General features: G+C 44.7%; 1 protein-coding gene across 1 annotated transcript in view; it reads left to right on the plus strand.

The window, feature by feature from the left end:
- ankrd52a (ankyrin repeat domain 52a) overlaps positions 1-13,171 on the plus strand; it is a 34,089-nt gene that overhangs the window by 6,770 nt on the left and 14,148 nt on the right. The window contains exons 3-21 of the mRNA XM_048253855.1: positions 377-455; positions 755-825; positions 1,171-1,371; positions 3,266-3,353; positions 3,536-3,678; positions 4,101-4,313; positions 5,867-5,945; positions 7,259-7,373; positions 7,586-7,668; positions 7,848-7,965; positions 8,931-8,999; positions 9,119-9,259; positions 9,607-9,666; positions 10,163-10,274; positions 10,547-10,618; positions 10,752-10,953; positions 11,326-11,413; positions 11,675-11,792; positions 12,112-12,331. Of these exons, the coding sequence (XP_048109812.1) occupies positions 377-455; positions 755-825; positions 1,171-1,371; positions 3,266-3,353; positions 3,536-3,678; positions 4,101-4,313; positions 5,867-5,945; positions 7,259-7,373; positions 7,586-7,668; positions 7,848-7,965; positions 8,931-8,999; positions 9,119-9,259; positions 9,607-9,666; positions 10,163-10,274; positions 10,547-10,618; positions 10,752-10,953; positions 11,326-11,413; positions 11,675-11,792; positions 12,112-12,331 (2,272 nt within the window). The remainder of the gene's footprint in view (positions 1-376; positions 456-754; positions 826-1,170; positions 1,372-3,265; positions 3,354-3,535; positions 3,679-4,100; positions 4,314-5,866; positions 5,946-7,258; positions 7,374-7,585; positions 7,669-7,847; positions 7,966-8,930; positions 9,000-9,118; positions 9,260-9,606; positions 9,667-10,162; positions 10,275-10,546; positions 10,619-10,751; positions 10,954-11,325; positions 11,414-11,674; positions 11,793-12,111; positions 12,332-13,171) is intronic.

A 13,171-nucleotide genomic window follows, 5' to 3' on the forward strand; every position in this document is an offset into this window, starting at 1 on the left:
ATGTACTATATATTTTGGTACTCTTACACTCTTACACGGTCATCTGGATCCAGATCAGAATGCAAATGTTGGAATTTGGCCAGGGTGAGGGTCATCAGTTGTCAGACTGATGTCACATTGTTCATAATTTAAATTATGGTCCATTGTGTATTCCCAGGGTTAAAAAAAAAAAGGAAAAACCAGAGCTCCGTACTGATATCATCTCTCTCCCTTTAGATAACAATGCTAGTTAACGTTAGGCACTGCGTCACCATTTAACCCGTCCACAATTAATCAAAGTAGTAGATGGGCGGTTGAAAGGTAGCGTGTAAACTGGACGGTAGCGGCGTAAATGAAAGCCCTGGGACTGAAATGGCTGTGCTCTCTGTTTGTGCAGGACCAAGAGCGCCGCACCCCCCTGCATGCTGCAGCCTGTATGGGAGATGTTCATATCCTGGACCTCCTCATCAAGTCAGGTAGGCTGATGCTCTGACCGTGGTCAAGTTGGTCATGCTACATACCATGCAGTTAAGCCCCAAATTATTCATACCCATGCTAAATTTTGATCTATATTGCATTTTGATTTGACCAATAGCCTTCCTCAGTTTGAAAATAAATTCAAGACAAAATGCAGTACATTATGCTGGAAATATAAATGTAAAAAACATTTCTGTCTTTTCTTGGTTAAATAAGAAATTTGATTAAATCCAAATTTGCCAATGGTATGAATAATTATACTTAACACTATGCTTCTTTTGTGGTCATTCTTTCCCAGGTGCTAGTGTCAACGCCAAGGACCAAGGCTGGCTGACCCCTCTGCACCGGGCATCTGCCGCCAGAAATGAAGTAAGTGTCACCAGGAACAGGAGCAGTACAGAATTACAAATTAATTACAAAATGTTTTCCAGACCTTGAGAAGTATATAACTTTGGGTGAAAGTCTTGAAAACTACAAGTCTTGCTTATACTTATTGATGCATAAAAAGTCAATAATGCACAATGAATATCATCGGTCAAATTCCCAACAAAAAATACACAAGTGGGGGTCTTTAGAAATTGAAAAAACTGTGAAAGTTTAGAATTTTTGGAGAATTCCTAGCAAAAGATCAAGCACTATGACTCAGAGAGTTCTGTATGTGTCTTTGTTTGAGCGTGTTACCAAGCAAATCTCTCTTGTGCCTCCATTTCCCAGAGGGCCGTGGGGGTTCTGCTGCGGCAGGGAGCAGAAGTGAATGCACGGGACAAGCTGTGGCAGACACCACTGCATGTGGCGGCTGCCAACAAGGCCACGCGCTGCGCCGAGATGCTGCTGCCGCAGCTCAGCAGCTTAAACGTGGCCGACCGCTCTGGACGCACCGCCCTGCACCACGCCGTACACAGTGGACACTCTGAGGTCAGCCGACAGCACGTGACCCATAACACTAATCGTCTCTGCCCACATGAGAAGTAGTGGTTTTTACAGGGCTCAAAGTTCCCAAGCACTGTGCCAGAATCCAGCAGTGGACTAGGCCTTGTAAGATAATAAAAGAAAAATAGATAATTATACATATGACTTTGGACATTTCTGATAACGTCAGGCACAGGAGATTTTCCTTGCTGTTTTTTTCCTTTGCCCTGTTTTCATGAAATTGTATTTATTTCTGGTACCTCTTTATGGTGTTGCACCGGCACCCTTTATTGCTAAAATCTTCTGTGATGAAATTGATCCCTATATACCACAATCTGTGCAATGATGCTTTACAATGCATTCCACTACAGCAGTGTACATTGGTAGCTTTAACGAGTCTACCATTAAAGTGTTCTCGGGTGATCCATGTGGTTCGCAGTTTCTCAATCAATTCACAAAATGTGTGTAAGAAACAATTTAGGGATTCCACTTGTCTGATACTGATACGAGTCTGATTTTGGCCCAAATAGCTATGTATAGCTTAAAGCAATTCTATGTTGTTATATGTCTATGTGCACGCACTACCTGTGTCAGCAGTGCGCCAGTGGACTCTTAACTCATTGAGTGCCAAAAACGTAATATTAAGTTTTTCCTTCCCATGCGTTGAGTGCCAAAAACGTAATATTACGTTTTTAGCTTTTTTTTTTTTTTATTACGAAACTAGACACTTTAATACACCTTATGTAATTTTGGGAACTCTGTGATGAATGGAAATGAAATATATGACGATCGAAAACGCACAATCTGGACATTTTATCATAACTCGGTTGCCGCTTTGGGTCGAATCAGTGACGCATGCACGTCAGCTCAAAACCAGGCCATTTTCGTGGGTCTATCACTAGGTGGCAGTCTCGCCAGGTCACTTCCCGGAAACTTTACAGGCAACACTTCATATTTCATGAAAGACATTATATCTCCATTTCTAGAAAAAAAAAATTGATGAAAACTAGACACTGTTTAGCTTGGGATTTCTCAGGAACAGAGGCGTGTAGAAATACACGGTTTGCACCCACTGAGAGCTTAAAGTCTCACCTTTCAAACGAGCCATTGTATGTGTTCATAGCTATAACACAGAATATGCTGTGGCTGTACAAAAATCATCAACAATGGTCTAGATTGCTGGCACTCCAGGACAAAGCTTCCGAAAACAGCTTGGCATTCAATAAGTTAACATAGCATTAGGTCAAGGAGCTAAAAACAAAGGGTCAGCGGTTAAGAGGTATTTCACACTCGCTGCGCCACATTCCACGGCTACTTCTGCAAAGGCAATGTTCGGAGGGGTGTTAAACACTCATTAGATGCTGTTATTGGATTGGTACTCAGTATTGGTTGATGCCCAAAGCCCAGCTATCCATATCGGGACCGAAGAAGTCAGATTGGTGCATCACTTCAGACAACATCAGTGACAGAAAATTCTTGGATAACCTTAGCTCCAGATTCCAGAACTTTTCGGTTTTGTGCAGAAGGTTGGATTTTGAATCCAACCCCTATAACGTGAACCCATCTACCAATTTCCCCACCATTCCTTTATGCTGATCTTCTCTGCATAAGGCCATTCCCATTGTGGTTTATCTTTATCTAGTTCTTCTAGTGGTGGCTGTTTTATTAGAAAAAAGGCAGTGGATACATTTGCTCTCAACCGATGCCAGAACTTTGGCCAGACCACATATGACTCAATGAGTCTAGCCACTGTGTTTTACTCAATTACTTTTACTTTCACTTTTGTAATTTCTTTCCTTATTGCCTTTCTACAGCAAGATCGCCATAGCTTTTCTATTGTAAAATATGAGCAACATCAGTGTGTCGTGGTAATGAATGCAATGTGCTTTGTTTTGGTTAGATGGTGAACTTGCTCCTGAACCACGGGGCCAACCTGAGTGCCAGTGACAAGAAGGAGCGTCAGGCCGTCCACTGGGCCGCCTACCTGGGTGAGTTGGCCAACACGCTGCTCTCTGCCACAAGCCATAGTTACTGTGGTGTGTTTGTTATGCTGGGATCGTGTCTGCTCCATTAAGAGATCAGTTCAATTGAATATATCTGCCAACACATACAAAACGGTCCATTGCTTTGGAATTTGAAACTAATTCTTTCCATGTCCTCACCCGTCCAGGGCATCTGGAGGTTGTCAAGCTGCTGGTGTCTCGTAGCGCCGATGTTTCTTGCCGGGACAAGCGGGGCTACACCCCTCTGCATGCGGCGTCAGCCAGCGGACAGATCGACGTGGTCAAGTACCTGCTGCGGCTTGGGGCAGAGGTATCACTGTCTTCATCCTCACACTCCTGTTTCCACATATTGTAAAAGATCCGATAATATCTGCTGGACGTCTCAGTTGCGGTTTATAATCTGCACTGCAGTTGATTCAGCTGGGCTCTTGCAGTAAAGGTGGTTGAATAGTGGCATGCATAATGGTGCAGCAAACCTCACTAGAGTAGATAGCTAGCTCAGAACACGTTTGTGCAGCCCAATAGCATGCACTTGCTCACACTTGTGATTCATACATTTTAACTTTGTGCATTCATTTAAATTAAATAAATGTATAATAAGTGTACATTTCTTGACTGAATAATCACTGATCTCATTACATTTCTTCAGATGGAGATTGTGAATTGTTAACAGTGTTTTCCATCTTTCACTGGTATCTGCCTCACTCTCTCCTCTACTGCTCTCTGTGGCAGATTGATGAGCCAAACACCTTTGGCAACACAGCACTGCACATGGCATGCTACACGGGTCAGGAGGCAGTGGCTAACGAGCTGGTGAACCGCGGCGCCAACGTCAACCAGCCCAACCACCGTGGCTGCACGCCCCTGCACCTTGCTGCCGTCTCGACCAATGGGGCCTTGTGCCTCGAGCTGCTCGTCAACAATGGAGCTGACGTCAACATGCAGGTCAGTTGCCTGTTGTGCAGCCAAACAGTTATTCAATATGAATGAAGCAATATAAGGCAAAGCCAGAACAGCCTCCCTGTTGATTTTCTTTGTTTTCTTTTTGTAATTCATCCTTTAACATATACCATTAGCACTAGTTAGGCCTGTCACCATAATTGCATTATTGATTCCAAAGTTATCAAAAATAACTTTTGCAGACGTCAGTATGGCCCAAATGTTGCGTTTACATTCACATTTTCAACATATTTGTTGTAGATTTGTGTTTGTGTCCTAAAATGTTGCAATGACTGACCTAAAGGCCTGAAGGTGTACTTTTGCAGATACGGCCATGCTGTTCGGCCATCCAGTCGTGTGTCTCAGAGTCCGATATACTTTAGCTTTTGCAGATATATCTCCCAGCAGCACAAGCTGCAACACCCATCATATCAGTGTTTAGAATAGTATCTCTGTGTCCCACAAATCTACAGCAAAGACCGTTTTTGTATAAATCTTATTCGTTTTCTCTGTCCCTCTCCGTAACTGGTTTACTTCTCAATCTAAATAGTAATCACTACCGAGCTTGTTACTATAATCTAATTAGCTAAAATTCGCTGATAAGTGAAATAAACAACTTCTCATTTTTTCAGTGTTTTGCAATAGTTCCTTACCCTGGAAATCCAGAGTTCTCGCGAGAGCACAATTTGAATTGTGCCCGCAAGATACTCTTGCCATGAGCAATGATCCAAATTTCTTCTATCTCTTGAGCGAGAGGGACCAATCAAATCGGTGTAGGCGGAACAAAGGCGAGCTACACTGATGACTGACACTGATGAATTGTTGTGATTGGTCGTAACGTTATCCAACTGCGTGCAGTGAGAGTTTCAAATGCATGCTTGGTCCCGCCCCTCGAATTGGGCCATTTTCATTAATCGTGGCCAGATCCCTTAATCTGAAAGATTCCAGGGTCTGGTTTACCAGGCTAATAGTTCCTGGGATGTATATGTGTCCCTTTGCATGCAAATCTCTGCTAAAAGAATAATTATCATAGATTATGTCTTTTGACCAGAGCTAGTAGTTGAAAGCTTGCATACACATAAATAGTTCTCATACATAGCCTGTCTGTTTTCTGTCTCTGATAGGAACAAAGAAACATGGCAATAAAACTATCTTAAGTGAACAAACTTATCTGAAATGTTTCTGAGCTAGGAACAAAAACATGCAGTTGCGGGTGGTGAGAGTGCCTGTAATTGCAGTAGTGTGTGGCTAGCATAAAATGGTCTAAAATTACACCGTACAAAGAGGGGACAGAAAAAATAGTTATTGTGACTGGCCTAGCGCTGGTTAGCATCAGCGCCTGCCAAGAACAGAGAGATCAGTGGACAGGGGTATTTGTGTGTTCAGTTAAACACTTCTGTCCCTCAAATCCTCAGTAAGGACCCTTGAAAAGGTGTTTCCTTTCTCGAATGGTGTGGGAACCTGATGTTTTCGATTGCCTTCTGTGCATGCCGATTTTGCCATGTGAATAACAAGTGTGTTTTGAACAAGTCCACTCTTTCTCTGCTGTTCTTTATTAGAGCAAAGAAGGGAAGAGCCCCTTGCACATGGCTGCCATCCATGGGCGATTCACACGCTCCCAGATCCTTATTCAAAATGGTAAGATAATGTAGTACTTTTTATCAGTGCTATGTAAAATGGTAAGATAATGTAGTACTTTTTATCAGTGCTATGTAAAATGGTAAGATAATGTAGTACTTTTTATCAGTGCTATGTAAATTGAATGTATGGAGTGTTGGCTTGATTGTCCTATGTCAGGGGTGGGCAAACTTTTTGGCTCAAGGGCCGTTTTGGGTTTTGAAAATTGGCCGGTAACATGATGTTTTGACATTGACATTGTAAACATTCTCTAAGGAGAGTGAAAAGCAGTTTGCAGTAAAGCTAACCAACGTCGTCCCTATCGCAGGAAAAAAATAGCGAGCAACCTGATAACCAAATGAAATGCTCGGCGAGCCGGATGAACCGCAGTTTGCCCACCCCTGTCCTATGTGATTCACGTGTGAGTGAGGACGGGGGGATTTATGATGGTGCATTGTGAAACATTTGTTTGTAGCCTGAGGAAGAGCCAGGGGCTCGAAACGTTGCACACAAAATAAAAAAACCTTTCAAGGGAGCTATATTGCGTGCGAATCACTCGCTCTCTCGTTTTACTTTCAGAGTTATTTCTCTGATCCAGCACCCATCCAAAATTGTGAAAAGGGATGTGTGTGGTCACAGGTCTACTTTAAGATAATGTAGGCACACAATCCTGAGGTTAATGAGTAATTCATGACAATCCAATCTTGGGTCCCATTTTACTGTGCTGCTAAAACTAACAAGACAAATGTCTTAGTGCAAATCAGTGTGCACATTTTTGCCATATAGACAAGGAATATAAAATATAACATTTGATCCTGAAGTCATACAAGGTATGTCGCAACATCATAATTAGACTCAAACGACTGGTTTCTTGTACATGGATTAAATCTCTTTCTCTGTCCTCTCACACCGCTCCTTTCTCCTCCTCTCCTCCCCTCCTCTCCCCTCCTCTCCTCTCCTCCCTCTCCTCTCCTCTCCTCTCCTCTCCTCCCCTCTCCTCTCCTCTCCTCCCCTCCTCTTCCCTCCTCTCCCCTCCTCCTCCTCTCCCCTCCTCTCCTCTCCTCTCCTCTCCTCTCTCCCCTCTCCTCTCCTCTCCTCTCCTCTCCTCCCCTCTCCTCTCCTCTCACCTCCCCTCCTCTTCCCCTCCTCTCCCCTCCTCCTCCTCTCCCCTCCTCTCCTCTCCTCTCCTCTCCTCTCTCCCCTCTCCTCTCCTCTCCTCTCCTCTCCTCTCTCTCCCCTCCTCTCACCTCCCCTCCTCTTCCCCTCCTCTCCTCCTCCTCTCCCCTCCTCTCCTCTCCTCTCCTCTCCTCTCCTCTCCTCTTGTCCTGGTGCAGGTGGGGAGATAGACTGTGTGGATAAATATGGCAATACTCCTCTTCATGTAGCTGCTAAGCATGGCCACGAGCTCCTCATCAGCACTCTCATGACCAATGGGGCTGACACAGCCAGGTGAGTGTGTGTGTCTGTGTGCTTGTTTGTGCGCTTGGGTTGGGCACCGAAACTCGGTTCTAATATGGCAACGGTGTCATAGTCATCATAAAGCTTTTGGATTGGTAATAGAGAGAGAATGAGTGGATGGTCCTCCCAGATCAATAGATACCCGGTATTGAAGGTGCACACTGTGTGCCTCCTTGTTCATTTGTCTTCCTCTGGGCCTGCAGGCAAGGGATCCATGGTATGTTTCCGCTGCACCTGGCTGTGCTCTACGGGTTCTCAGACTGTTGTCGAAAGTTACTTTCCTCAGGTGAGACGCATCATTATGTAACATAGAATATCCTACATAACATATGTATGTTCTCTGACCTTTAGGTAATTGCTCTGGATCTCTTGGTGTCAGAGTCATTTTAACGTTGTCATATCCTGTTCATGCTTCCTCTGTTGCGTTGTCATATCCTGTTCTTCCTCTGTTGCGGTGGCGAGCAGGTCAACTGTACAGCATTGTGTCGTCGCTGAGTAACGAGCATGTGCTGTCAGCGGGGTTCGATATAAACACCCCAGACAGCCTGGGGAGGACCTGCCTACACGCTGCTGCGTCTGGGGGGTAAGGAGACCTCACAGCTTTCTGTCCCAGAGCTTATCCTCGTGGTCACATGGGAGAGAATGGAGAGAGGCTAGAAACGAGCAGTTTCCATTCATCGCCAGTTAGAACTGGCAAATTAAGTAAAATGCTTTGTTACTTGTCGATGAGCAACGACAAGGAGTGAGAATAGGCTACGGGTCTATTTTATGCCAATACTAAGCAATGTGACCGGCTGACTACCATTTAGAGTGATGGTGGTGTGAGATGCGTTGCTAAGACAAATGAGCGACCGTGTCTAACCTGCTTGTTTTGTTCTGGTAACTTGGTAACCGCAAGCTAGGAGCTATGTCACCCTCCTGTGTTGCTCATGTAACCATAGGACCTGCCTACATGCTGCTAAGTCTGGGGGGTAAAGAAAGCCCCACTTCTCACTTCTCTTGGGTATTTTTGTCCCAGAGCCTAGAGCCTAACATACTTACCCTAGCGTTCACACTTCACCCTTGATCTTTTACACCCCCTCTTGTCGAGCTGGAGCCATTAGCAGGCTTTTCCAGTATGTGCACATTCTACTCAAACTCAAAAATATGGATGGAATGTGGAATTTTGGATTATCCACATAAAATCAGATTTTAATCTCACAAAGCCAGTTCACTTAAACTTGAAATTGTTACTTTAGCTGTCTACTCATGTCACCCTGCTACATCTCTGAGCCTGCAACTGATATTTTCCACAACTGAAAATATATTGGCTTGTTGCAAAGAAAGAAATGGTTCGTCACAGTGTTTCAGTTGTTAGTTACACCAAAATAAAAGATGTTGGAAAGTCAGTCTGCTAGTCTTAAACCCTTAGCATGCCATGTTTGTATGGATTTTAAAAATGGTTATTAAAATGCTTAGGCCTGAATCAGAAATAATATCTGATGCTCTTTAGAATGCATCTGATTTGTGTTGTAGAATATTTGCAATTGATGAGTGTTCTCTTCACAGGAATGTTGAATGTCTTAATTTGCTGTTGAGCAGTGGTGCTGACTTGAGTAAAAAGGACAAATTGGGAAGGTAAGATCCAGTCATATTTGATTTTCTGTAATAAACATGTTCATATTGATCCCTGCATTGCCAGTACACCCAGTCATCTCTTTCCTTTCCACAACCCCACCCCCACCCCCATCCCCCAGGACTCCTTTGCACTATGCGGCTGCTAATGGCAACTACCAGTGTGTGGTGGCGCTAGTGAGTGCAGGGGCAGAGGTCAATGAGCTGGACCTAAAAGGCTGTGGCCCTTTGCACTTTGCTGCTGCATCCCAGACCTTCCGCAGGTACGCACTTAGCCATACGTTGTCACGTTTGACTCCCTGCACAAACACACTCTCTACAACAGGGATTTTCAACCAACGTGTCCGTGGCCCACTGGTGGTCCATGAAGGCATTGCAGGTGGCCCCTGGCCATGCATTGGATAATGTCGTTTTCACAGTGTAATTATGAGTGTTGAATATGAACCATAGCTAGAACTCGGAGTACATTCAGATATTGTTTGTATCGATCATTTATTGTTTTTGAGTGATAAAAAATGTATACAAGAGAAAGTATAAGTTAGTGTGTGTGTGTGCAGATTACTTTTTAATGCTCTACAGCTTTACTTGATGAATGTGTTTGGATTTTCAGAGTGGACCGCCATTACTCTGCTGAGAACCAGACTGAAGAGAGGGATAAAGAAGGCCTGCTGTGAGTGTCACCCTTAGGAACTATTTGTGGGCTGCCGTGCCCTACTGGTTAGCACTTCGGACTTGTTACCGGAGGGTTGCTGGATCGAACCCCAACCAGTAGGCATGGCTGAAGTGCCCTTGAGCAAGGCGCCTAACCCCTCACTGCTGCCCGAGCGCCGCTGTTGTTGCAGGCAGCTCACTGCGCTGGGATTAGTGTGTGCTTCACCTCACTGTGTGTTCACTGTGTGCTGAGTGTGTTTCACTAATTCACGGATTGGGATAAATGCAGAGACCAAATTTCCCTCAAGGGATCAAAAGAGTATATATACTTACTTATACTTAACAAGCATAGTTATTCAAAAGATTATTTCTAAGCCTAACCCTAGCCTAGTCACATGGACTTTATACAAGTTTGTTTTTATCATTATATGTCTTGTGTGTATTCTTGTTATTTCTGGATGTCAGCATGGAAATGTAGTATGAACTAATGTTCTTTGCTGTACTGTGCTGTGCAGGTGTCTTGAGTATCTGCTAGACAATGGGGCTGACCCATCCCTGCGCAACAGCAGAGGCTACAGCCCAGTCCACTATGCAGCTGCCTATGGAAACAAGCAGAATCTGGAGTTGGTGAGTGAGCAAGGCCGCATACGTGCACACACACACACACACACACACACACACACACACACACACACATACACACATGGACACACACAAAGACTGAGAAAGTGAGAGAAAGTTGAAAGCAGTAAAATGCTTCCAATGTCAGTACTGTTCACTATGCTGCAGATTGATGCCCATCACTACTCCTTACACTACTAGCCTGTCTATTTTTACCATTAAACCCATAAAATGGACACATTTTCAGACTGACCTCTGTTTCTGATTCCCTCCCTCAGCTGTTAGAGATGTCTTTCAACTGTTTGGGAGATGTGGAGAGTAGTGTCCCAGTCAGCCCTTTGCACTTATCTGTGAGTGTTAACTTCCACTCAAATTCTCTCTAGTTTGTCCAGATTTGGTTTTGGTAGCCAAAACAATAACGTGCATTTGGTAAAGCAGACAAGTCCTCCATCCTAATGCCTGTCTGTGTGTGTGGTTCTGCAGGCATATTATGGTCACTGTGAAGCCTTGTGGGTTCTGGCTGAGACGCTGGTGAGTCTGGACGTGCGGGACACCATGGGGCGCTCGGCGCTCTACCTGGCAGCCCTCAGAGGCCACACAGCCTGCCTGGAGGTGCTGCTGGCCCATGGGGCCTCCAGCCTGCTTAAGGACCGCGGACGCAAGTGGACCCCTCTGCACGTGGCAGGTGTGTGTGTGTGTGTGCGTGCGTGTTCTTTCAGTGCTACTTCCTGCTTGAGCTAAACTATATAACCAATCACTCGCCAACGAGACCATGCTTAACTGATCGAATGAGACTTCGCTACAAGTGATTGAAGGAGACCCATCTCACAATTGTTTCAGCCCTTTTTACTGAATGCTATTGAGCATTTGATCCAGTGAAAACAAAATATTGTTAAGTGACAGCAAAGCATAGTAAAGATTCATCTTGAAATACCTGTCTCTACAATGTACATGCCTATTTAAGTTGTATATATTGTGGTTTTGCTGTGATATTTAATGTCTTACTATTACCAGTATAAGCGTTTGATCTGACCTGTGCTGACCTGTTTGTCCTCAGCGGTCAATGGTCATGCTGACTGCCTACTGATGCTGGTCAACCGGGCCAACTCTGCTGACATCATTGACGTCACAGATGCTAAGGGGCAGTAAGTGCTTTTGTTCCTTTGTGTATTTGCACAATTGGGCTCAGTCATCCGGAGTTGTACTCAGTTGTCGTTGTCATTGTCATGAATACTATGTAGGTTTTTATAATTATCTGCTAGTGAGTGTGAGGTCGGGGTGAGGCATGGGTACAGTGCCCCATTTGTGATCCTGATTTGTGACTTCATCTGGAAGACTTTGCCTTAAGAGCTGTAGGGGACCATTGTTGAGGGTGATGGCCTAAAATGGCATGTTTGTGCGTGCAGGACACCTCTGATGTTGGCGGCATTGGGCTGTCACACTGATTCCGTGCACCTGCTGCTGGAGAGAGGAGCTAATCCTGACATCGGCGACAAGTGGAGTCGCACTGCATTGCACCGAGCCGTAAGTGTGTTTGTGTGTGTTTGTGCGTTTGTGTTAAGATCTAAATACTGGAATGTGTGTCAGGGTCCATTCCTTTAATATTCTTGAAAATGAATGAAGGCAGTCAGTGTTTAATTAATTAATTAAATAATTTATTATGTTTTTGAAGAGATTGATTTGACGTTGACATTTGTGGTGTGGTGACATTTGAGATATATGTGGAATGCCTTACTTTTCTAAATGTCAGTGGACATGGAAAGACACCTATTATTAAACGAAAACACATGAATGTGGATGAAGCCTGAAATGACTGGCGCGCACTTCTCTCCCTCTCCACTAGGCGGCGGTGGGTGCTGAGGAGTGTGTGTGTGCGCTGCTGGAGCATGGTGCGCTGGCGCTGTGCCGCGACGTGCGGGGACGCACCCCGATGCACCTGGCGGCCGCCCGTGGCCACCGCGAGCTGCTGGGCCTCATGCTGGCCGCCGCGCTGCACGGCGACCCGCTCGACTCACTGCTGGACTACAGCGGCTACACGCCCGCTCACTGGGCAGCCTACCACGGTGAGCACACTGGGGGGCAAAGAATTGCGATGGCATACCAATAAAGGCCCATTGACACCAAGAACGATAACGATAACTACAAATACATATTGTTCTCGTTAATATAAATTGACGACGTCCGCACATAAACTATAACGATAAAGACATGAAGAACAATATCGTTGGGGATCACTTTCAGAGCGATTTTCAGAACGATAAAAAGCTAATGGCCAATCAGAACCCATTGAATTTTAACCATCACATTCATTAACACAAGGAGAGACTTTGTTTATCCTTGTTCAGTGTGAACGCTTTTATCGTTATAGTTATCGTTATCGTTATCGTTCTTGGTGTGAATTGGCTTTAATGTGACGACCCATTTAACTGTCAGTACACAACATATGTGTGTTCATATGCCTACTCCTCAGACTCACCCAACACACACACACACTCACACAGCACATTCCACATGTCCGCACACAGGGCTGCCTGCCGCGGTAAGCACACAAAACACACAAGGCGTATAGTAGGGTGACAAGAAAAGGCAAGCACGCGTGTCAACATACCTACCTCTCGGACACTGTATGCACGTGCGCTCACACGGCACATTCTACAAGTCTGTGACTAATGAGTGAGTCTGTTCATCACAGAAAAAATATAGACCCTTTCAAGAGTTCCATTATCAGCATCATAGTTGGCCCCACAAGGCTTCCGTTTTAACATTCCATATGTTATCTTAATACAGAGGAAGTAGATTGGGGCCCAAATAGAATGTTCAAGCATTGTTTTTGTTTTTTATTGTTGAAAGGGTCCATAACCTTGATTTAATGAACTCTTTCTTTCTGCTTTAACTGAACACTG

The sequence above is a fragment of the Alosa alosa genome, chromosome 10 (genome assembly GCF_017589495.1).
Source record: "Alosa alosa isolate M-15738 ecotype Scorff River chromosome 10, AALO_Geno_1.1, whole genome shotgun sequence".
NCBI lineage: Eukaryota > Metazoa > Chordata > Actinopteri > Clupeiformes > Clupeidae > Alosa > Alosa alosa.